At 41.8% G+C, this 25,387-nt stretch overlaps 2 protein-coding genes and 1 long non-coding RNA gene across 5 annotated transcripts in view; 1 reads left to right on the forward strand and 2 right to left on the reverse strand.

Moving 5' to 3' along the window:
* The window catches only part of LOC138976612 (uncharacterized), a 61,555-nt gene that overhangs the window by 27,052 nt on the left and 9,116 nt on the right, over positions 1-25,387 (reverse strand). The gene's annotated exons all lie outside the window — the stretch shown is intronic.
* Positions 6,145-11,251, reverse strand: LOC138976621 (uncharacterized). The gene is made up of 2 exons (XR_011459096.1): positions 10,812-11,251; positions 6,145-9,399 (listed from the first exon to the last, which is right to left on the reverse strand). It is a non-coding gene; the product is annotated as an uncharacterized lncRNA (long non-coding RNA).
* Positions 11,908-21,048, forward strand: LOC138976616 (uncharacterized). Its single transcript, XM_070349482.1, has 5 exons — positions 11,908-11,983; positions 12,770-12,870; positions 13,455-13,562; positions 15,481-15,649; positions 19,439-21,048. The coding sequence occupies exons 1-5, from the start codon at positions 11,938-11,940 to the stop codon at positions 20,059-20,061; spliced, it is 1,047 nt and encodes a 348-aa protein (XP_070205583.1). The 5' UTR covers positions 11,908-11,937; the 3' UTR covers positions 20,062-21,048.

Raw genomic sequence — 25,387 nt, forward strand, 5'->3', positions numbered from 1 at the left:
TGTACACGACTTGTTTCAGGGTTCCATGCGCCCAAGGTCAAGGTGCCGCCAAAGGGATGCCCCGGTTCCGACCCTTCGGCTGTCTCAGCCGGAGGATATGTTACCGTGTTTACTTCCGGCGACTCTTCATGCATGCACGACGGCCATATTTCCTTTTGGTTGTCGGCATTGCCTTCTTGCTCGTCAGCATAGCCTCCCTTCAAACAAGCACAGGTAAGCGTGTGGGTGTGGAGGTATGTGGGTGTGGAGGTATGTGGGTGTGGAGGTATGTGGGTGTGGAGATAGGTGGGTGTGGAGGTAGGTGGGTGTGGAGGTATGTGGGTGTGGAGGTATGTGGGTGTGGAGGTATGTGGGTGTGGAGGTAGGTGGGTGTAGAGGTAGGTGGGTGTGGAGGTATGTGGGTGTGGAGGTAGGTGGGTGTGGAGGTATGTGGGTGTGGAGGTAGGTGGGTGTGGAGCTAGATGGGTGTGGAGATAGGTGGGTGTGGAGCTAGATGGGTGTGGAGATAGGTGGGTGTGGAGGTAGGTGGGTGTGGAGGTAGGTGGGTGTGGAGGTAGGTGGGTGTAGAGGTAGGTGGGTGTGGAGGTAGGTGGGTGTGGAGGTATGTGGGTGTGGAGGTAGGTGGGTGTGGAGCTAGATGGGTGTGGAGATAGGTGGGTGTGGAGATAGGTGGGTGTGGAGGTAGGTGGGTGTGGAGGTATGTGGGTGTGGAGGTAGGTGGGTGTGGAGGTAGGTGGGTGTGGAGATAGGTGGGTGTGGGGTAGGTGGGTGTGGAGGTAGGTGGGTGTGGAGATAGGTGGGTGTGGAGATAGGTGGGTGTGGAGGTAGGTGGGTGTGGAGATAGGTGGGTGTGGAGATAGGTGGGTGTGGAGGTAGGTGGGTGTGGAGATAGGTGGGTGTGGGGTAGGTGGGTGTGGAGGTATGTGGGTGTGGAGGTAGGTGGGTGAGGAGGTATGTGGGTGTGGAGGTAGGTGGGTGTGGAGGTAGGTGGGTGTGGAGGTATGTGGGTGTGGAGCTAGGTGGGTGTGGAGCTAGGTGGGTGTTGAGGTAGGTGGGTGTGGAGCTAGGTGGGTGTGGAGGTAGGTGGGTGTGGAGGTAGGTGGGTGTGGAGCTAGGTGGGTGTGGAGGTAGGTGGGTGTGGAGGTAGGTGGGTGTGGAGCTAGGTGGGTGTGGAGGTAGGTGGGTTTGGAGGTAGGTACAAACAACAAACAACAAACAACAACCACAAACAACAAACAATCACAGACAACCACAAACAACAAACAATCACAGACAACCACAAACAACAAACAACAACAACAAACAACCACAGACAACAAACAACAACAACCACAAACAACAACAATCACAAACAACAACAACCACAAACAACAACAACCACAAACAACCACAAACAACAACAACCACAAACAACAACAACAACAACCTCAAGCAACAAACACAAACAACAACAACCACAAACAACAAACAACAACAACCACAAACAACAAACAACAACAACCACAAACAACAAACAACAACCACAAACAACAACCACCACAAACAACAACCACAAACAACCACAACAACAAACAAACACAACCAACAACCAACAAACAACAACCACAAACAACAACAACCACAAACAACAAACAACAACAAACAACAACAACCACAAACAACAACCACAAACAACAACAGCAACCACAAACAACAACCACAAACAAAAAACAACAACAACAAACAACAAATAACAACAACCACAAACCACAAACAACAAACAACAACAACCACAAACAACAACAACCACAAACAACAAACAACAACAACCACAAACAACAAACAACAACAACCACAAACAACAACAACCACAAACAACAAACAACAACCACAAACAACAACAACCACAAACAAAAACAACCACAAACAACAACAACCACAAACAACAACAACCACAAACAACAACAAACAACAAACAACAACCTCAAACAACAACAACCACAAACAACAACAACCACAAACAACAACAACCACAAACAACAACAACCATAAACAACAAACAACAACCACAAACAACAACAACCAAAAACAACAAACAACAACCACAAACAACAAACAACAACCACAAACAACAACAACAACCACAAACAACAACTGGAAGATGTAATATACAGAATACCGAAAACTGTGCTAACAATCCCACAAACATAACTTCCCACCTGCCCAAGACGAAAACAACTAAATTTCACAAACTGCAGGGAATCACAATAGACTTTGGAAAAACGTTACTGACGTGGCAAACATTGATGATGATTGATGATGATTGATGATGATGATGATTGATGATTGATGATTGATGATTGATGATGATGATGATGATGATGATGATGATGATGATTGATGATTGATGATTGATGATTGATGATGATGATGATTGATGATTGATGATTGATGATGATGATGATGATGATGATGATGATGATGATGATGATGATGATGATGATGATTGATTGATTGGTTGATTGATTGATGATGATGACGATGACGATGATGACGATGATGATGATGATGATGATGATGATGCCATTGCTTGAATAACGCAGGAGTGGAAAAGGGGCTAGCCAATGGATGGGGAAACGATCTGACGGCTTTCAACAGAGTATGGCTAGACAGCAGTACCTCAGTATGTATGTGTGTGTGTGTTTGTCTCTGTGTGTGTGTGTGTGTGTGTGTGTGTGTGTGTGTATGTGTGTGTGTGTGTGTGTGTGTGTGTGTGTGTGTGTGTGTGCGGAGGGTAAATAATATACACATAGCCACAGACAGACATGAGAAAGAGAGAGAGAGAGGAACAAGAACAAGAACAAGAACAAGAACAAATCTTTAATTGTCTAAGGCCACAGCCCCTTACAATAGTGGTTAAAATAACAGCAATAGTATCTGCACAGTTATAAATTATAGTCACGCATAAAATTCAACAAATACATTAAGACCCTGATGACATGTCACTGAACCTGATTTATAAGGGTTCGTCTCTTCTGTAAATTGAAGAACACAAATCTGCTGAAGCTGTTCATCACATTAACCTCATTACTGCCACAGAAATACACAAGTTGGTGTTGCAGCGTCTTAGAGTTCGAGATTTTCAAATACTTTGCTCGAAGGTCTTGATAAAAAGGACATAAAAATACAACATGGTGTTCATCTTCTTTATCAGCTGTACAGAGAGAACAGTTTCTTGTCGTTTGGTTTGGTGCGTTCCGAAACTTGTGAGCGTTGATTTCGGATACTCCTGCGCGGAAACGAGTAAGAGCAACTCTGTACTTAATATCTTCGATTAATTCAATGTATTTCTCTTTTTCCAAGCATGTTTTGTAACAATTATAAATGTCGAAACGTTCACTGCATTCTAAAAAGGAGAACCATTCTTGACAAAAACTATCTTGTAAACGTCTTTTAAACTCTTGTAAGATACACTTCTCATTCCCAACCATTCCGTACATCCACACAGCAGCAAAACCATTACAACATAAAAGACTCTGCACATGTGAGACCCAATTTGTGTGGCCCTTCGATGCCAAATTACATAAAGCTTTATATGCAATCTTGGAATATCTTGAATCAGGTTGCTTCAGCAGTCGGTTGAAAACGACGTTAAACACAAAATAATGAAAGAAAAATGCTTGAGCAGTGTAAACCAGTATTTCACACATCTGACTGCAGAGTTAATATACAGCGGATGTCTTCCCAATTCACCATACACAATGTTGTTTGGAGTTCGAATTGTCACTTTCAGAAACTTTTTACACGCAAACAGGTGGACCCTTTCCACGGAGTCATACTTTCCATATCCCCATAGCTCTGAACCATACAAGAGCATAGGGGCGATCCGTGCGTCAAACAGTTTGAAAAACACTTTTGCCGACTTGTTCGTGAATGGATGCTCGTTGAGCCGACCGTTAAGGCAAAAAAAAAAAAGGTCTGTTTACGGTAACATAGGCCCAAAAAATAGGGTCGGTAGGTCGGGATTTTTTTTTCTTTTTTTTTTTCTCCAAAAAACCCATATTTTTACGTTATTTTGACAAAAAAACAAGATTTTTTTTTTTCCCCAAATGCCAAAAAAAAGTCTAGGGTCGCGCGAAAAAACTAGGGTCGGTCGGGTTACCGTAAACAGACCTATTTTTTTTTGGGCCTAAGCTCTTACGTACTAATCTCAATCCAATGAGTGCAGACACAGGCGACCTTCCCGTGAAATCACCTGTGCTCACAATTTCAGATCTTGCCGGGCTTTTATAGGGGATCTTCTTCTTCTTCTTCGGCTTTCCAGAATGTTCTGGTTACGTGTGAGCTCGTTTGCCCATCTGGGTTCCCCACACTATACTCTGGGAGCATAGTCAGCTCACTCCGCTTGCGTTGAGTAGGCATGTTGGGTATTTTCGTGTTTCCATAACCCACCGAACTCTGACATGGATTACAGGATCTTTTCCGTGCGCACTTGGTCTTGTGCTTGCGTGTACACACGAAGGGGGTTAAGTCACTAGCAGGTCTCCACATAAGTTAACCTGGGAGATCGGAAAAATCTCCACTCTTAACCCACCAGGCGGCAGCGACCGGGATTCGAACTCACGACCTCCCGATTAGGAGGCCGACGTCTTACCACCACACCACTGCGTCCGTCCATGGGCACATACCAAGACTTAACAGCCTGACAGAGTGTTTTTTTTTTTAATTTGATGAATTTCTTTATTAAAACATTTTTTAAAGCCACGTGCAGCAAATTCCTTGGCAGATCTGAGTTAATGAGCAGAAGTGTTTTCATGAGAACGACATTGCCTTTGACCTCTGAATAACTTCATGAGAACGACATTGCCTTTGACCTCTGAATAACTTCATGAGAACGACATTGCCTTTGACCTCTGAATAACTTCATGAGAACGACATTGCCTGTGACATCTGAATAACTTCACGAGAACGACATTGCCTTTGACCTCTGAATAACAAACAAGAACCTTTTCACAACGAGGATTATTTAGATTGCTTCCCTCGGATGAATGTTCATCATCATTTCTTGACGACTTCTAGTAAACGTAATCCCGTACTGTTTCGCATCCCCCCCCCCCCCCACCAGTCCCCACCCCCGCACAGTTTTTCTTAAAGCACCTAGGTATCCGTTTAAGACCCTATTTTTCCCAATATTCTGTTCATATTATCTGTAAATTTACCACCATTTAAGATAGCCTCTCTTTCAATACTCAATCTTTAAAAAAAAAAAAAGTTTTTAGGAGATCTAAAATTGTGAGTTTCATCGTACTGTCTTTCAGCGTGTTGATCGTGAATGGCTGCTGTCAAGGGAAGGAACTCTGACCACGTTGGTCACACTCAACAAAACTTTTATCACTGATGTGAGCGAGATGGAGACCCGACTGAGAGACATGCAGAAGCGGGTGATTCATACATAACACCAGAAGCCATCGTTCAGCAATGAAATCAAAAAGGACTGAGAATTAATGGAACATTAGAGAACACACGGACGCACATGCGTGCGCACACACACACACACACACACACACACACACACACACACACACACACACACACACACACACACACACACACACACACACACACACACACACACACACACGTCGGCGAGCTTAACCTGTCATATTTACTACCTATGTTTTTACTGCCTATTTTATTCATGTTTTTATTACTTAGTTAGTGGAAGAATCTTTTGTAATGTATGTTTGATGGTGTATGCTTTTAATTAAGCGTTGCTGACTATGAATGTAGATGTAAATGCTTGTATAACTGTGTTTGAATTTTAAATGTGTCAAGCGCAAAGAGCATAATTGTAAAGTTATGATGTTGCGCTATATAAATGCTCATTTATTATTATCATTATTACTCAAGATGACCGCACCTATGATTTCCTTGGAAGCCAGATGTATTTGGAGAAAAAAAAAAACACACAATAAAAACAAACAAACAAACAAACGGACACGCACAAAAAACGCGTCTTTTTAGTCTGTTCCAAATCACGAATGGTAGTTCAAATACTGCTGAATTAAGTAGGTAGCGGCAGTCAAAACTTGGTTTTGAAGTGAGAGTGAATGTTTTGTGATGTCTTGAAAGAAAAATAAAGTACAAGCAAAACACACAAAAAAGTAAGTGGATACCTTTATTAGTTCCTGAGATTTTGATATTTTAGTACATACGCTGTCGCGACTCTGCTTAAAACTGTAAAATAGGGCAACTTCAGCAGCATGTGGGTACCACATAGTTATCCTCAGCCCTTTCAACTTTTCAGGATCTGTTATCAGCAACCAAGAATAGAAAAAACACATAGTTCTAGCCCTCTAATCTCATATGGCTTCTGTCAGCAAGCATGCAAACTTCACGAAAAACACAATTAAACCCATCGCAAAATTGCACGGGAGGGCAACTTTGGGTCATCACAATTCACACAATATGTATAGCAGCTGTCTGAAACTTTCACATATTCCAAACAAATGTGTGTAGAACATGGCTATTTTTTTTCAGACAGCTTAGTTCAATGCTTTTGGAGTATAAGAGCCTCAAAAATGTCAAAAACCTCAATTTGTCAAGCGGAAAAACAGGAAAATTACAGTTTTTCGCACTTCAAGGCCAATAATTAAGAAACTATTTAAGATACAACGAAAAATTTTGGTGTGTAGATAGATTACAGTGTAATCTTTACAGACATCAGTAAAATTCAGTGTAATGTTGAAAATAATCCCCCAAGAGTGGACAAACCCCCCCCCCCCCCCCCCCCCCAGAGGGGGGTAGCACATTTCAGATTGAAATATTTCAGAAACTACTGAAAATACAGCCATGATTTTTGGTGTGTAGATTGATTACAATGTTATCTTCACAAATATGTGTTCAATCAAGTACACTACATTGGGGTGTGCACGTTAAAGATCCCACGATTGACAAAAGGGTCTTTCCTGGCAAAATTGTATAGGCGTAGATAAAAATGTCACTGTTATCCCTGCGCCTTGAATATGTGCGCGATATAAATTGCATAAAAAAATTTTTTTTTAAATTAAAAAAATATATATATATAAATCCCTGCGCTTAGAACTGTACCCACGGAATATGCGCGATATAAGCCTCATATTGATTGATTGATTGAAGTAAGATCTAGAGAATACTACATGGCTTGCTGTGTCGTACCAGATTTACACGAGTTGTTTTTTGACTCACATGCGAAGCAAAAGTGAGTCTATGTACTCACCCGAGTCGTCCGTCCGTCCGTCCCGGCGTCCGCCCGGAAAACTTTAACGTTGGATATTTCTTGGACACTATTAAGTCTATCAACACCTGATGTGGCCTGATGGTGTATGGTTACAAGATCTCAAAAAACATGTGCGGCAACTTGACCTCACTTCAAGTTCAAGGTCACAGGGGCCGTAATTGTTGTCTTAAAAACGGCCATTTTTCACATTTTCTTCTGAAGTTATCGAGAATGGCAACCTTAGCTATGTATGCTATACAGGGCAATGTAAGCCCTATCTTTGGACACCAGTTTGGTTGACCTTGCTTCAAGGTCAAGGTCGCAAGGGTCCTTTAAAGTTGGATTGTATACATATTTTGAAGTGACCTTGACCCTGAACTATGGAAGATAACTGTTTCAAACTTAAAAATTATGTGGGGCACATGTTATGCTTTCATCATGAGACACATTTGGTCGCATATGATCAAGGTCACTTTGACCCTTATGAAATGTGACCAAAATAAGGTAGTGAACCACTAAAAGTGACCATATCTCATGGTAGAAAGAGCCAATAAGCACCATTGTACTTCCTATGTCTTGAATTAACAGCTTTGTGTTGCATGACCTTAGATGACCTTGACCTTGGGTCAAGGTCACATGTATTTTGGTAGGAAAAATGTGTAAAGCAGTTCTTAGTGTATGATGTCATTGCTAGGTTTAGTTATTTGACCTTGACCCTGAAGGTCAAGGTCATGTAAAGGTCAAGGATGTGAGTCGTATGGGCTTTGCCCTTCTTGTTTAAATAGTGAACTGCGAAAGCGAGCTGTTTACTATTTGAAAAAGCAACGAGTGTAAATCTGGTACGACACAGCAAGCCATGTAGTATTCTGTTTATCCTACATTATATACTTCTGTGCCAGATCTAACTAAAAGTCACCGACAGCGATATTGCCTTTGGATCAACCGCTTTAGAACTTCAAACCACTTTACTCAATTTGACATTCATTCCTCCGCCATGACACACACTCTCAAACTAGGACAAAGTAGTTCGCCTTTGTCAACACTGTTAAGTTTAATATTCGAACAATCAAAACCGAGTACCTGCAAAACCGGTAAAATCCGTTGCGTTGATCGCGAGTCATGGCGGAGTATTCGAGCGAAGCAATGGTGACGCACGCTTCGAGACAATTTGTGGAAGAAATCAAACCCATCACTTCAAAATATACCAGATAAAAAGAAAAGCAGTGGCCACAGGATAAAAGAAACCAAAAGGAACAACAACAGCAAAGCATATCCTTCCTCGATAGGATTAGCTTGACCTTCCGGTTTATCCCATGTACTACTAATTTACATAGCTTGACCTTCCGGTTGACCTCATTTACATGATATACACACGTGTGATTTGAACGATTTTTATCTCACGGTTATCTCTCTCACGTATGTGGGATAAATTTACTAACATTGTTCACAGTTCTCTGGGGAAAACTAAATTCTTGCAAAGTGCACAGTCGGATGAGAAGTGACAGTCAAATGCATATATACCCCTTCTTCAAAGTCAGTCAAACAAAGTTGTCAGTCAAGTACTGCTTGAAACAGGTGTACATGGCAGGCAGGTTTGCTGGAGATTCGACTGTGAATGTTCTGCCAGAAGAAGAAAATGGTGCAAGCACAATGTTGTGTCCAAAAACAACCGATGCAGGAATCTGGCAGAAGTCAGCGATAGGTTCTCCTTTTTGTGGAACGATATTAGATCGAGCACCATGCCATTCACAAGTTCTGATGGACGGTCAAGGTCTTCCAGAAGGTCCGGATTGAGCAGGTGGTTTCTTGTGATCCTATGTTTCAGCAAATGAACCCCAACATTCCGGCCCATGATGCAACGCCCTGCGTCGATATCCAAAAATGCTTCTAGTTCTAATCCAGTCTTATTCCCCAGCTTTGTTGCTTCTTTCACTGTTCCCTCAATTTCTGCCTTGATTTCAAGTCCTTGCAGCAAGTTCACTCGAACACTTTGGGGAGAAATGAAACCAGGTCACTCCAATCCCTCCCTGTTTCCAACCGAAGCAGATCCAGCTGCAACAATAGCTTGTTGGTCAGTGGTACCAGCTGAAGTTTGGGTGGTCGACCTCTTCCAGTTGCTGTGAGTGTGAAAGCAGACTTCATTTGCTGGAAGTGAGCATCATCTGTAACACGCACAAACAAAACAAAAATGTAATACTATGTTCATAATATTTTTGTACTGAAACCATGAAGGCTACCAGTAAGTTCGTCACGCGGTAGATTCGTCACCCGTGACGAAATTACTGGCAGGGGTGGGCGGGTGTTAAGCTTAGAGCTTATGCTTTCAGATGTTTGATTTGTGGGAGAGATTCAAGATTCACTGACATTTTTTAGAGAGAGAGAAAGAGAGAGAGAGAGAGAGAAAGAGAGAGAGAGTTGTTATTTTAAAACCCGAGATCTACTCATTGTGCAGTTCTCAACTGAGCAGTTTTCAGACGACACAGTCCGAGCGTTGTTATTTTAAAACCCGAGATCTACTCATTGAGCAGTTCTCAACCCGAGATCTACTCATTGAGCAGTTCTCAAAAGCATGTAGTCTGAGAGAGGGAGCGAGAGAGAGAGAGAGAGAGAGAGAGAGAGAGAGAGAGAGAGAGAGAGAGACGGACGGACGTACATACACCCATATCCATGACACGCACGCACACACACGCACGTACAAACGCACAAACACTCACACACACCATCGCACACACACCCACACACTGACTAACACCCACACACGCGCGACCAAGAGAGAGAGAGAGGGAGTCCTATGACTTCAACCTCACTGTCAAGGAGGCAGAGAAACTCAATGTGAGGAGAGGGAGGGGTGGAAGGAGGTGAGAGAGAGAGAGAGAGAGAGAGAGAGAGAGAGAGAGAGAGAGAGAGAGATAGAGAGAGCCGCGCTCGGACTACTGTGGCGAAGTTACCGGGACCGGTGACGAATCTACCGTGTGATGAACTTACTGGAAGCCACCATGAAGGCCTGTTTACTTTCAGTTTTACTTTTGTCCCAAAACAAAAGTTTGCTTTGTTTTTCTGTCATGTATTTGGTTATTTTTTAACTCGTTTCTAATTTATTATATCACCTTGCTTGTCATGAGAAACAAATTAGTAATCACACAAGTTTGATGGACCATAAACTCTGATTAACTGGGGGGAAAAGGAAGAAGGAATGGAGATGCGCTAGGGTCAGTGCATGTAAGCTACGCTACTCGTTGCTAGGCCTAGTCTTGCACTTCCGGTTTTAGCAAAGGAACAATTATTCCTTTTAATCCTAATTTAATCCTCAAGAAAACAACAACTGAGAAACAAAAACCATCGGAGTAATAATTCAAGATTAGTTTGAAACAAATATATCACATGTACGGCGAAAGGCAAAAAATAACTTCGGTCGTTTATCGAGTACCCCCATTTCAACACCCAATACAAAATGACCCAGCACAAACTACTATCATCAAAATGAAAACTACGCACTCAAAACGCTAAATTCAGCAGAATGGTTCGACAGATCAACTTCTAAACACTAAATGAACAGAAAAACATCAACACTTACCAAGGATGGGTTTGATTTCTTCCACAAATTGTCTCGAAGCGTGCGTCACCATCGCTTCGCTTGAATACTCCGCCATGACTCGCGATCAACGCAACGGATTTTACCGGTTTTGCAGGTCCTCGGTTTTGATTGGCTCGCGCTTCGCGCGCATGAATCTTAAACGGAAACTTCCATATTTGGAGGATTCACAAGAAATCGGACTTTCTAGCGCATCTTTTACGACTACGATCGTTTGAGTTGTTTTTAAGTTACGAAAGGTTAAAGTTGGGCAATTTTTTATTGTCCATGTCTAAAATCCACCATCGATTTAATCTAAAAAATACCCCCCCTAGAAAGAAAAGGGACTCTTTCTTTAGCAGTCGACACTGGTTTCCGATCGTTGAATGAAACTATTTTTAGAAAATACAACGCCGAAAGGGAAACACCACAAAAAGTTGAAGAGCAAGTAGTAATGGCGGTCGCGTCACGGCTGTCCGAAAATCCGGAGAGAGTATTTGTGATTCACGCACACGCATTCAATCCAAGCACATTTTGCAAACAAATGGCATGGGGTAAAAGACAAAGAATCCAACTTCATTTCTGTAGTTTCCATTTTCAATAATATGCCATATATTGAAAGCTGTCGGAAATTGAAAACGTGTTATTTTCAGCACAGATCTCGCTTTCCCGCATGGGACTAGCGTTACTGCCGCTACCTAAAGTAAGCAAGCAACGTAAATTGAGTGGCTTATTATTGCATCAGAAAGACTTCCCTCGATTTATAACGCCAACGTTCAAGATTTCCTTATTCTCCCATGTCGATCTCCACTGCAGATCAAGATCATGGGGTTTGGCATCGAGACCCCCCAAGGCAAGACTACCACCGAAAAGTACCAATACCGCGACCTGGCAGCCATGCAGGCCGAACGACAAGACCGGATCCGCCATGTTTGTGACGTCAAACAGCGGCAGGCCAAAACGAGGGAACGGAAACTGGGCGAAAGTTTGTACCACGAGGGTTGGTACGGGAACAAGTTTCATTACCAGGTGATGGATGTGTACACACCGCAGAATTTCTTTTTCTGCCCCGTGCCGAAGGTCGGCTCGACGTTTTTTCCGTCGTCTGTTCTACGCTCTGAGCCACGGCATGAAGATCTCGTCGCCTTACGTCATTCCGATTCGCACTGCCCTCCGTGAGTTGCCCTTTATCTTGCTTTTCATGTTGTGACACGCCCACAAACTCACGCAGACATGCCCCCTGTGACACTCACGCCTACAAGCACACAAACACGCGTACACGCACGTGCATACACGCGCGCAGAAACGTACGCACACACGCACACACGCACGCACGCACGCACGCACGCACGCACACACACATACATACACACACAGGCGCACTAGCATACACACACACACACACACACATACACACACACACATATAGGCCCTACATACACAGCAGGGCTAGATTTAGGGGGGCTGGTTTACGGAACGCCCCCCCCCCCTCTCCCCCCCCACACACACTTTGAAAATTAGTAAAGTAAAGACACATAATACCCCTTTCAAATGCTTAATTTCAAAAGCATCTGGGGGGGGGGGGGGGGGGGGCAAGGCAAGGCCTCCAGACCCTCTACTCTGCCAGCCCCTGTATCCCTGCCTCTTTCTGGAAGCTCCCCTAGCTCTCATACACTAGGTCCAGCACTGCAAACACACACACACACACACACACACACACACACACACACACACACACATACACGTACACGCATACACACTCTCAAGCACACACACACACACACACACACACACACACTAACACTAACACACAGTACCACACACATACACACACACACACTAAAACACACACGAACACACACACACACACACACATACACACACACACACAAGTAACTAACTCATCAACGAAATAACACCGTGCATGTCTCACGTGTTCCTACCCCCTTTCTCCTGCACAGTGACTCGCCGAGAGAACCTGTACGACGTGTACAAAGATCGCCACGTCCCTGTTCGACCAGTGCGACCAGTTCGTCCACCAGGCGGTCATCCAGCTCCCGTGGTCAGAGGCAGACATAAACCCCCCGGACAGGCCCTCGTTGTTTCTCATAGCGCTCTGTCTCCTTTTTTTCAGATTATCATCACATTATTAGTTAGCATGGTTCCGATTTTCTCCCCCCCAAAAACGTTTTATCAAAGCGGTGTATGAATCCTACCGACTTGAATAAATTGCCATAAATCCATTACGTCCAAAAAGTGTTTTAGGCTCCAAGCCAGCTAGGCCTACCGTGCACCCCCCTCAGGATCCAGCTTCAGTAGGCTAGAGATATTCATTGGGGTCTACTGAACACGTTTTATTAAGTTCGCCACGAAAAAACTCATTCCCACTACTACTTATGCCCCTTTGTTTAAGGGTACCCCCTCGAACGCTAAATTTATCAGTGAAATCACAACAATGCATGTAGACCCCAATGAATATCTCTAGCCTACTGAAGCTGGATCCTGAGGGGGGTGCACGGTAGGCCTACCTGGCTTGGAGCCTATATTTTATGTCTTTTAAAAGTCCACGAAAAAGTCCATGCATTTTTTTTTAAAGTGACCTAATAATGTATATCTTTTTTAATGGCTGTTCCATTCTTACAACAGAGATCTCTCCTGGCATCCGACGTCAGAAGACCTACCAGTGAACGACCTCAGATCAATGTTGCTCTGGCAGAGAAACGCGTCGCCGATTTTCTTCAAAAAGCCGGAAAGGTTGGTGGACTACTTGCTTACAGGGCAGACTGGTGTTATGATTCAATGAACGGTCAAACAGATCGGCTAACATCCCCCCCCTCCCCCACCCCCCTCACCCCTTCCCCGATTTAAGACTCGATCGACCCTGTTTTGTGCCTCAAAATACATGTACTTTTTTTTTTCTTTCTTTCTTTCTTTCTTTCTTTCTTTCTTTCTTTCTTTCTTTCTTTTTGACTCACATGCGAAGCAAAAGTGAGTCTATGTACACACCCGAGTCGTCCGTCCGTTCGTCCGTCCGGACGTCCGTCCGGAAAACTTTAACGTTGGATATTTCTTGGACACTATTCAGTCTATCAGTACCAAATTTGGCAAGATGGTGTATGATGACAAGGCCCCAAAAAACATACATAGCATCTTGACCTTGCTTCAAGGTCAAGGTCGCAGGGGCCATAAATGTTGCCTAAAAAACAGCTATTTTTCACATTTTTCACATTTTCTCTGAAGTTTTTGAGATTGAATACCTCACCTATATATGATATATAGGGCAAAGTAAGCCCCATCTTTTGATACCAGTTTGGTTTACCTTGCTTCAAGGTCAAGGTCACAGGAGCTCTTCAAAGTTGGATTGTATACATATTTTGAAGTGACCTTGACCCTGCACTATGGAAGATAACTGTTTCAAACTTAAAAATTATGTGGGGCACATGTTATGCTTTCATCATGAGACACATTTGGTCACATATGATCAAGGTCAAGGTCACTTTGACCCTTATGAAATGTGACCAAAATAAGGTAGTGAACCACTAAAAGTGACCATATCTCATGGTAGAAAGAGCCAATAAGCACCATTGTACTTCCTATGTCTTGAATTAACAGCTTTGTGTTGCATGACCTTGGATGACCTTGACCTTGGGTCAAGGTCACATGTATTTTGGTAGGAAAAATGTGTAAAGCAGTTCTTAGTGTATGATGTCATTGCTAGGTTTAGTTATTTGACCTTGACCCTGAAGGTCAAGGTCATGTAAAGGTCAAGGTCAAGCATGTGAGTCGTATGGGCTTTGCCCTTCTTGTTTGGGTGTTTAACGTCGTTTTCAACCGTTCAAGGTTATATCGCGACGGGGAAAAGGGGGAGAGGGGATAGAGCCACTTGTTAATTGTTTCCTGTTCACAAAAGCACTAATTAAAAAATTGCTCCAGGGGCTTGTACTGGGAGAATGTAAGTTTCCAGTACAAAGGACTTAACATTTCTTACATACTGCTTGACTAAAATCTTTACAAACATTGACTATATTCTATACAAGAAACACTTAACAAGGGTAAAAGGAGAAACAGAATCCGTTAGTCGCCTCTTACGTCGCTGGGGTACTTTGTTAAAAAAAGAAATTTTTACCGCTCAATTTTAAGACTGTTCTTACATTATAAATAACAAATCCGTTTTACTGCCAATGTACATTGCTGTGGTAGGGTGCAGAATACACGATGGGAAATTATTTAGTCGGGATTTGATGCGTTGTGGAAGAAAAAATTCAAAAACAAAGAGACTGCCAACGTTCCAAAACTTCAGAATCCAAAAACAAGAAAGGTAGGTTGTTGGAACGTTTGTTATTGACAAAACAATGCATTCACAGATATTTCGACCCAACGGTCTTTTAAGTGAACAGACAATCAAATATTCACACAAAACGTATCAAACTTATTAAACGTTGTGGAAGAGTGAAGACGCTTGCTTTAGTTGAGTCAAACTTTCAACGTGACATTCCAGGCAAGTGACTAGCGAGGGGTGTATCTGAGGTAAACACGTGGACAAGGAGAATAATTGTGTGGAAGACTTACCTCAATAAAAGCAATAGAATTCACTCTTTCAAAACATTAGAGTTATTTCCGGTGTCTATTCCATCCAATCATTGTTGCACATCGCTGTGTTGTACGCTGTCAGGTGATGTTCACGCGAGAGCCCTACTCCAAGCTGTTGTCTGGCTACGTGGACAAGCTCTTCGCCCCCAACCCCTACTTCTGGAAGACCGTGGGCCGCTTCATCATCAAGGAGTTTCGTCACAACCCCACCTCCGTCAGTCTCACATGTGGACATGACGTCACTTTCCCAGGTCAGTGCTGTGTGAAGTAGTTAAGGCGATGACGTCCCATCTCGAACCGGAATGGGTACTATAAAATTAGTAACGGGAAAACCAAGTTCAACGGCACTCTATATATACTCCAGTTATAGCCCCGTCTGCTTCTTTCCGTTCATATGATTTTCAGTGGAGACGGGGCTATATCTGGAGTATATATATATAGACACAGGACATCTTCTGAATTTAGTTATTTTAATTTTATATTCGTTTTCTGACAATCTAAAATCTCCACGAAAAAGGGCTTGCTTTTTGGGGACAATATAATGCAGATAGCAAGGGGCATGGAAAGAGGGGGTTGCAAAAGAGAGACGGGTTGATTTAATAGCCCCGTTTAACATAAATACTAGCAATAGCAAAAATAAAATGTGCGTGTGCGTGGGTGCGTGCGTGCGTGCGTGCGTGCGTGTGTGTGTGTGTGTGTGTTTGTGTGTATGTGTGTGTGGACGGAACGAGTCATAATGAACAGGCTTTTCCCAGAACGTCTTTGTCTGTTACAAGCTTGATTGTGTCTGCCTCTCTCTGTCATGACTCTGTGACTATCTCTCTCTCTCTGTCATGGTCGGATTATTCAACGGAATGAACCATATCTGTTACAGAACTTCTCTCTTTCTCTCTCTGTAACTGTCTCTTTCTGTCATGGTCTGATTCATCGACGGAATGAATCATATCTGTTTCCAGAACGCCTCTCTCTCTCTCTCTCTCTCTCTCTCTCTCTCTCTCTCTCTCTCTCTCTCTCTCTCTCTCTCTCTCTCTCTCTCTCTCTCTCTCTCTGACTGTCTCTTTCTGCCATGGTCGGATGATTTATCAATGGGATGAATTATATCTGTTGCAGAACTTCTCTCTCTCTCTCTCTCTCTCTTCGACTGTTTCTTTTCTTCACGGTCGGATTTATAGACGGAATAAACCATATCTTTTCCAGAACTACTCTCTATGTGTGACTGTCTCTTTCTGTTATGGTCGGATTTATCGACGAAATGAACCTTATCTGTTCTCAAAACGTCTCTATATCTCTGTGGCGGTCTCTTTCTGTCTGTGTCATGGTCGGATTTATCAACGAAATGAACCATATCTGTTCCCAGAACTTATCCGGGTCTCCGAGGTACAGAAATATAGAAGTGCTAGGAACAGATATGGTTCATTTCGTCGATAAGTCCAGCCATGACAGAAAGAGAGAGAGAGAGAGAGAGAGAGAGAGAGAGAGAGAGAGAGAGAGAGAGAGAGAGAGAGAGAGAGAGAGAGAGAGAGAGAGAGAGAGAGAGAGAGAGAGAGAAGATTTGGGAACAGATATGGTTTATTCCATCGATAAATCGGACCATGGCAGAAAGATGGTCACAGAGTCGGCATGAACCATATCTGTTCCCAGAACTTATCCGAGTCACACAAAAAAAAGAAGCCGTGCTAGGACCAGATATATTTTATTTCGTCCATAAGTCCAGCCATGACAGAATGAGACATTCAGGGAGAGATAGAAGATATGGGAACAAATATGGTTCTTTCTGTTGATAAATCCAACCATGACAGAAAGAAACAGTCACAGAAAGGGATTTGTTCCCAAATCTTCTATCTCTCCCTGAATGTCTCATTCTGTCATGGCTGGACTATTCGACGATATGAACCAGAAAGAAACAGTCACAGAAAGGGATTTGTTCCCAAATCTCCTATCTCGTTGTCACTGTCTCTTTCTGTCATGGCTGGACTAATCGACGAAATGAACCAGAAAGAAACAGTCACAGAGAGGGATTTGTTCCCAAATCTCCTATCTCGTTGTCACTGTCTCTTTCTGTCATGGCTGGACTAATCGACGAAATGAACCAGAAAGAAACAGTTACAGAAAGGGATTTGTTCCCAAATCTCCTATCTCGTTGTCACTGTCTCATTCTGTCATGGCTGGACTAATCGACGAAATGAACCAGAAAGAGACAGTCACAGAAAGGGATTTGTTCCCAAATCTCCTATCTCGTTGTCACTGTCTCATTCTGTCATGGCTGGACTAATCGACGAAATGAACCATATCGTTCCTAGCACTTCTATGTTTTCGTGCCTCGGGAAGCCGGAGAAGTTCTGGGAACAGATAGGCTATGGTTAATTTCACGTCGATAAACTCGACCATGACAGAAAGAGACAGTCACAGAGGCAGAGAAGTTCTAGGGTCTTATATGGTTCATTCCGTCATGAAATCCGACCATGACAGAAAGAGACTCACACTATTTTTGCTATTTTTGCTATTGCTAGTATTCATGTTAAACGGGGCTATTAAATCACCCCGTCTCTCTTTTGCACCCCCCTCTTTCCACGCCCCTTGCTATCTGCATTATATTGTCCCCAAAAAGCAAACCCTTTTTCGTGGAGATTTTGGTTTGTCACAGAATCGATCAAAAATACACAAACAAATCGGAACGGATGTCCTGTGTCTATATATATGTCGTGCCGAATTCACGGAATTGCCGAATTCGCGGAATCGGCAACATTTTTGCCCATTTCGCGTAATCGGCAAAACGCTGCCCATTACGTGAAATCGGCAGCGTTTTGCCAAAAACGCGGAAAGGCCTCTAAAATATGCCCATTTCACAGAAGCGACAGCCAGTCTGTTACTTTTTGTGTCACCAGAACATTGCATTGACATTGTTTTACCTCCTTACCATGTTTTTTATGGTCTATGTTGGTCTGTGTCGAACATGACTCAGGAAATGCACGAAAACTATTTTTTTTGCAATAACTTGCCATAACTTATCGATTATTGCAATATCTATAGATTCAAGTATCTATTTGTCTAAGTGTGATGATATCCCAGGCATTTGAGAACTTTAAAACCAAAAAGTGGCTGCTAATTTCTCAAAATGGGCAAATTTTAGAAGCCTTTACGCGTTTTCGGCAAAACGCTGCCGATTTCGCGTAATGGGCAGCGTTTTGCCGATTACGCGAAATGGGCAAAAATGTTGCCGATTTCGCGAAGTCGGCAATTACGTGAATTCGGCACGACATATATACTCCAGATATAGCCCCGTCTGTACTGAAAATCATATGGACGGAAAGAAGCAGACGGGGCTATATCTGGAGTATATATATAGAGTGCCGATGAAGTTGGTTCTCCCGTTCCGTACGCATTACGGTTCTAGGAATCCATAACCGGTACGGTACGGTGTATGTAGTTATGAACCATTTGAAGATTCGAACCGACGGGGTTATATCTGGAGATTGCCGATTATTTTGTCTATACTGTTGTGTGTGGGAGGCGGTTGATCGTTTAGGTCACGTGCAGATGTTCAACAAATGTTGCCCCGTTCTGAGGGTAAGTGGTTTGTGGTTTTATTTTGTGCTGCAGGGTAATTAATACGGATCGAGTAAACGAATACCTGCGTAAACATACAGACCGACAATGCGGAAATATTCTGGGGGTTGTACAAGCACCGTCCACATAGTATTCCACCGTCTATAATCTAGTTTCCTTTAACTTGTGCACCCCCCCCCCATACACACACACACACACACGCTGTTTTCTTTTTCTTCTGTTCTGTTTTGCTTCAAAGTGTTAATCCTTTTTTCCCAAAACAATTTACAAAATATATGTCTGCATCACTCTGTGCATACGTCAACTTTAGTTTTCTCTCCATAGTTTGAATAAAAAAGGAATGATATTGAATGCATCTATGTTTTAGTTGATCTAGGTTTTTTTCTGTTGTTTTTGTTTGTTTGTGTGCTTTTGTTTGGTTTTTTCTTTTGTTTATTTTGTTTCTACTTCAACTGTTCTTGTTTTTTCTTTAGAATTCATCAAGTACGTGATACGCAATGAACGCAGCAACAACCTGCACAGAGAAAATCACTTCGTGCCCAGCTACGACCAGTGCAAACCTTGCGACTACCACTATGACGTCATAGGCAAGATGGAAACCTTCTCCAAAGACGTCAGTCTCGTTGTGGCGCAGCTGGGCTTCAACATCAGCCAATCGACACTCAAGGAATGGTCACGTGTGAGCGAGTTCGACGCCATCGAAGACTCCATTACGTCACCGTACGGATGGCAGAAAAATGTGACCAAATGCATGACTTGGGAGCTGGCCAACAAAAGAATTTGGAGAAAGCTGCAAATTCGAGGCATTCTCGATAGAAACGAACCATTGCCGATCAATTACAAGCATTCTTCTTCTAGTTCTGCTGAGTTTATCCAGCTGGTGAAAAGTTCTTGGGAGCAGTTTCGAACGAACGGTACGAAGCCGAGGCAAAAGGCTGAAGCATTGTCGTCTGCGTATAGTCTCGTACCGAAAAGTGATCTTGAGCTTCTTCGAGAATACTTTTTGTTGGACTTTGATTTGTTTGATTATGATTCCAGACCTGCCAAAATATTTGAGGCTAAAAATACTTGGGATGTTTTTAACATCACTCAGTGACTGAACTTGTGATATCTGTGCATAAACAACCTAAAAATGTTTGCAATAACACAATGTTGATCAAACATGAATATAATACTTCAGATTGCTGATGCTAAGTCTATGCAAGTTGCATATAAAACGGGGTATCTTAAATGTTGCCGCACGATCTACTCATTGTAATGTATGCCCTGTGTGTATGTGCGTGTGTGCGTGTGATATTTGTGTGTGTGTGTGCGTGTGTGTGTGTGTGTGTGTGCGTGTGTGTGTGTGTGTGTGAGTGTGTGAGTGTGTGTTTGTGAGAGAAGGAGGGCGGGGATATAGCTCAGTTGGTAGCGCGCTGGATTTGTATTCAGTTGGCCGCTGTCAGCGTGAGTTCGATCCCAGGTTCGGCGGAAATTTATTTCACAGAGTCATTTTTGTGTGCAGACTCTCTTAGGTGTCCGAACCTCCCCCCGTGTACACTACATTGGGTGTGCACGTTAAAGATCCCACGATTGACAAAAGGGTCTTTCCTGGCAAAATTGCTTAGGCACAGTTAATAATTGTCTACCTATACCCGTGTGACTTGGAATAATAGGCCGTGAAAGGTAAATATGCGCCGAAATGGCTGCAATCTACTGGCCGTATAAAATTTCATCTCACACGGCATCACTGCAGAGCGCCTAGAACTGTACCCACGGAATATGCGCGATATAAGACTCATTGATTGATTGATTGTGTGTGTGTGTGTGTGTGTGTGTGTGTGTGTGTGTGTGTGTGTGTGTGTGTGTGAGTGTGTGAGTGTGTGTTTGTGAGAGAAAGAGTGAAAGTCAGAGTGTGTGTGTGTGTATGTGTGTGAGAGTGTATGTGTGTGAGAGTGGGAGAGAGAGAGAGAGAGAGAGAGAGAGAGAGAGAGAGAGAGAGAGAGAGAGAGAGAGAGAGAGAGAGAGAGAGAAGCTGTCATGTTTGATATATGTACCGGTTGTAATGGGTCAGTTGGCCTAAACAATAAACTTTGAGTTCTGAGTATTACTTCCACCTCTAAAACACTTATTGATCATATCTATGTTTCTGAAAAACGTCATATTAAAGAAACATGTGTACCATTTTTTGCTGTGAGTGACCTTTTTCCCATTTGCACACACAAAGGGTTAAAAATTCCAAAAGCAGGTCACAGAACAATTACATATCGTTCATTCTCTCATTTCAATGAAAGTGCATTTCTTTCTGATCTAAAAAATAGTCCACTTTCAAATACTTACAATTTTACAAACCCTGACCAAGCTTTGGATTTTTGGATATCTATATTCATTAATATTTATAACAAACACGCACCCCTTAAAACACATCGAATAAAGCAGATCGAAAAACCTAAATGGATCGACAAAGACATAGAAAATACAGCAAATTACCGTGATTTTTTAAAAGAACATGATACACATGAAGAGTACAAACAACAAAGAAATAAAGTGAACTCCCTTAAACGAAAACGTAAACAACAATATTTTCAAAACCTCATTACTTCTAAACAAGATTCAAAATCTATTTGGAAAGCAATTAACCAACTCACAAAGACATTGCAAATAAATCCTCCCAAGTTATTAATATTTCTGTAGATACACTTAATGAAAATTTCTCAAAAATTGCCGATAAAGAAATTTCTTATGATCGGACAGAATCAAATGATTTAAAACTTTTGAAAGAATACTGCAGTTCCAAACATATCCATGTTCATCAGGCATTGCAACCAATGGATGTTTACTCTCAGCTACAGCATCTTAAACAAACCGGAATACGTGACATAGATGGACTTGATGCAAAAAATATAAAAATGGCAGCTCCAATAATCACGGATACATTAACTTTCATTTATAACATATGTATCGACCAATGCTGTTTTCCAAGTAAATTCAAACAGGCTAAAGTGATTCCTCTTTTTAAATCGGGAGATACTACAAATCCTTCAAATTACAGACCAATATCAATTCTATCAATCCTTTCAAAGCCTCTTGAAAAACATATCAATAAGCATATTCTTTTGCACTTTGAGGACAACAAATTGATACATGATAAGCAATCAGGTTTTAGGCAAAAACACTCATATCAAACAGCGCTGATTAGCTTAGTTGACCAATGGCTAAACAACATTAATAGTAACCAGTTCTGTGCTGCTCTATTTGTTGACTTTGCTAAAGCTTTTGACCTAATTGACCATAAACTCCTTATCAAAAAGCTTGAGATTTATGGATTGGCAACTGATTCTATTAACATTTTAAAATCTTTTCTGTCAGACAGACAGCAAAGTACTTATCTGAATCAATCATACTCTTGTAAACAAACAGTAAGGTTTGGAGTTCCACAAGGTTCTATTCTTGGTCCTTTACTATTTTCTATCTATATTAATGACCTACCATTATTTGTTAAATGTATGTGTGAACTATTTGCAGATGATACTACAATTCATTCTAGTCACAAAGATCTAAGTGAGCTAGCAAGAGTCCTCCAAGAAAACATTGATCGATTGCTGGAATGGGTCAGAACTAAACCATATGTCACTAAACCCAAATAAAACTAAATGCATGCTTCTAACCACTAGACAAAAACGACAAAATCTATCATCAAAATTTCCTAAACTACAAATACAAAATCAAGATGTAACTGAAGTTGATAACCATAAAGTTTTCGGAATAACCATTGATAAAAATCTGTCTTGGTCAAAACATTTAGATACACTTTGTAAAAATACTTCTAAAACAAAATATCAGTTATCTTCTTCTTCTTCTTTTGCGTTCGTGTGCTGAAACTCCCACGTTAACTCGTGTTTTTTGCTCGAGTGGATTTTTACATGTATGACCGATTTTACCCTGCCATTAAGGCAGCCATACGCCGCTTTCGGAGGAAGCATACTGGATATTTTTGTGTTTCTATAACCCACCGAACTCTGACATGGATTACAGGATCTTTTGCGTGCGCACTTGGTCTTGTGCTTACGTGTACACACGAAGGGGGATAAGCCACTAGCAGGTCTGCACATAAGTTGACCTGGGAGATCGGAAAAATCTCCACACTTAACCCACCAGGCGGCCGCGACCGGGATTCGAACCCTCGACCTTCCGATTAAGAGGCCGACGTCTTACCACCCCGCCACAGCGCCCGTCTTATCAGTTATCAAAAACTAAACACTTTCTAGACCTACGCACACGGAAACTGTTTTTTCAGGCATATATTTAATCAACTATTGATTATGCGTCCACAGTGTGGGACTCTGCAAGTGCAAACACTTTGAAACACTTGTGCTGTTTACATAGACGAGCTGTCAAATTAATTCTTTTAAAAAATGCATCTCTCTCTACGTCTGATTATAAAAAAATTAAAGATTCTTCCTATCAAATCAAGATTTATCTATAACAAAGGTGCAATGATGCATATAATTTTGTCAGGGAATGCACCTACATTCATTGCCTCAAATTTCAAACTGAATAATTCAATAAAACTAAACAAATTAATTACCCCAACCCCTAGAATTGACCTTTACAAATCAAGTCTTTCTTATTCTGGCGCCTTATTGTGGAACTAGTGAAACTTCCTTGAAAGAAATGTATATGCTGTTTCTCTTGGAAACAAGTAAATAATTATGTGATAATATTACATCATTGCTTGATATTCATAATGCATTTTGAAAGTCTTTTTAATTGTTTGACATGTTAATTATATATATTGTATTGTAATTAACTTTGGGGTATTTAGTGTGGAGTTACGAGATAAGAAAAGCCGAATGCGAAAGTTTGTGTCAGTCGGCAACTTAGCTCACACAGGCACACAAAAACGGCTGTTCCGTTTTACTCCCCTGTTTGTACTACATCTTTCGACTTTGGGCATTTTGTGGTGTTTAGGGACAGAAAATAATTGGTTTAGTCCTGTTTCATCAGGAAGTTAGCAGAAAAGGGTATGCTATCGACATTTGTAAAGCTGAAAAACATTCCCGAGAAGAATGTCAAGTTGTCAGTGTGTGCTGTTGTCGATTGAAACATCGTGTGGTACAGATGGGTAAACCGGAACCATGCGTCTTTGTTATTGTCAATATGCTTTTGGATATTGGCAAAAATGGCCAATGTCCGTAGCATTATGCTTTGATGATCGGAAGAAGCCATCCAATCACAGCCCCCGAATTCCCCCACGTGTCCATCAGAATATAGCTATATAAACGGTTAGTATGAAGAAGATTCTTTAGATATAGGAAATAAAGGGAACATATGAAATCAGTCACAGCCTGTCACGCTCGTCAATCGAATGGTGTAAACAATATCAAAATTTGCGTGTGGACACTCCGATGAACGTTTAAAATAGAAGAAAATTCTTTTAGATATAAGAAATAAAGAAACATATGAAATCAGTCATAGCCTGTCATGCTCGTCAATCCAATGGTGTGGACAATGCTAAACTTTTTTATGTGCATTTTCTGATGAACGGTTAGTATAGAAGAAGATTCTTTTTGATATAGGACATTAATCATAGCCTCTGATATATTCACCAATCTTTGTGTGTGAATATTCTGATAAAAGACCAGTAAAGAAGAAGGGGGGAGGAGGAGAGGCGGGGGGGGGGGGGGGGGGGTGGGTGGGTGAAGGGGGGGTGGGGGTGGTCGGGGTGTTAATTATCCAGAAAAAAAACCCATTGGAAGGGTCTTTTAATGTTTGTTTTTTCTCGCATACAAACGGAGGTTAGTGTTTGAATTCAAATGCAAAATAATTGTATCAAAATGTGGAAAACACGTTGAACGAACACAACTCATCATTTCCAAGACTACCACTTTCAAAAAAAGACAGGTATGAAACAGGTTCTAGTTAAGGCTTTTGGTCTATTACAACAGCTTATCTTTATAATCACTGACAGTTTAGTGTCAGGAGAAAGGTATGAAATGCAATCCCATTAAGTGAGTCCGGTCCTTAATTAATTACGAGTATTCATTATCGAATTATCTCGACAGTTCAAAATGTGTTTCTTGATTATAAATCAATTAATACTCTGTGCAAAATACATCCCTTTTCAAAGAAGAAATAATGACAGTCAATCTCTAACCGACAGGCATTAAACAAATAATCTCAATTCTTTAAGAAACTATTTTCAACGACTACAGAAGAAGCAAAGCTATTTTAAATAAAGGGAAGGAGTTCAAAGCAGGATTTGTTGAAACTAGCCTTTATTCTTCTGTGATAAACAACCGCCGCTGTGATTTTAAACGGTCGTTTATCACAGAAGAATAAAGGCTAGTTTCAACAAATCCTGCTTTGAGCTCCTTCCCTTGAGTCAAGTGCCAACCGCGGTGTAAAAAAGAGGACCCCTGTTTACGTTGGGACCTGTAGCG

Source organism: Littorina saxatilis, linkage group LG9, assembly GCF_037325665.1.
Source record: "Littorina saxatilis isolate snail1 linkage group LG9, US_GU_Lsax_2.0, whole genome shotgun sequence".
NCBI lineage: Eukaryota > Metazoa > Mollusca > Gastropoda > Littorinimorpha > Littorinidae > Littorina > Littorina saxatilis.

Bases quoted from the DNA above. Each gene is read 5' to 3' on its own strand.
- LOC138976616 (XM_070349482.1), top strand. From the start codon at position 11,938: ATGAAGATCTCGTCGCCTTACGTCATTCCGATTCGCACTGCCCTCC. The intron at 11,984-12,769 runs GTGAGTTGCCCT...TCTCCTGCACAG, and splicing joins TCCGATTCGCACTGCCCTCC to TGACTCGCCGAGAGAACCTG. The intron at 13,563-15,480 runs GTTGGTGGACTA...GTACGCTGTCAG, and splicing joins TTCTTCAAAAAGCCGGAAAG to GTGATGTTCACGCGAGAGCC.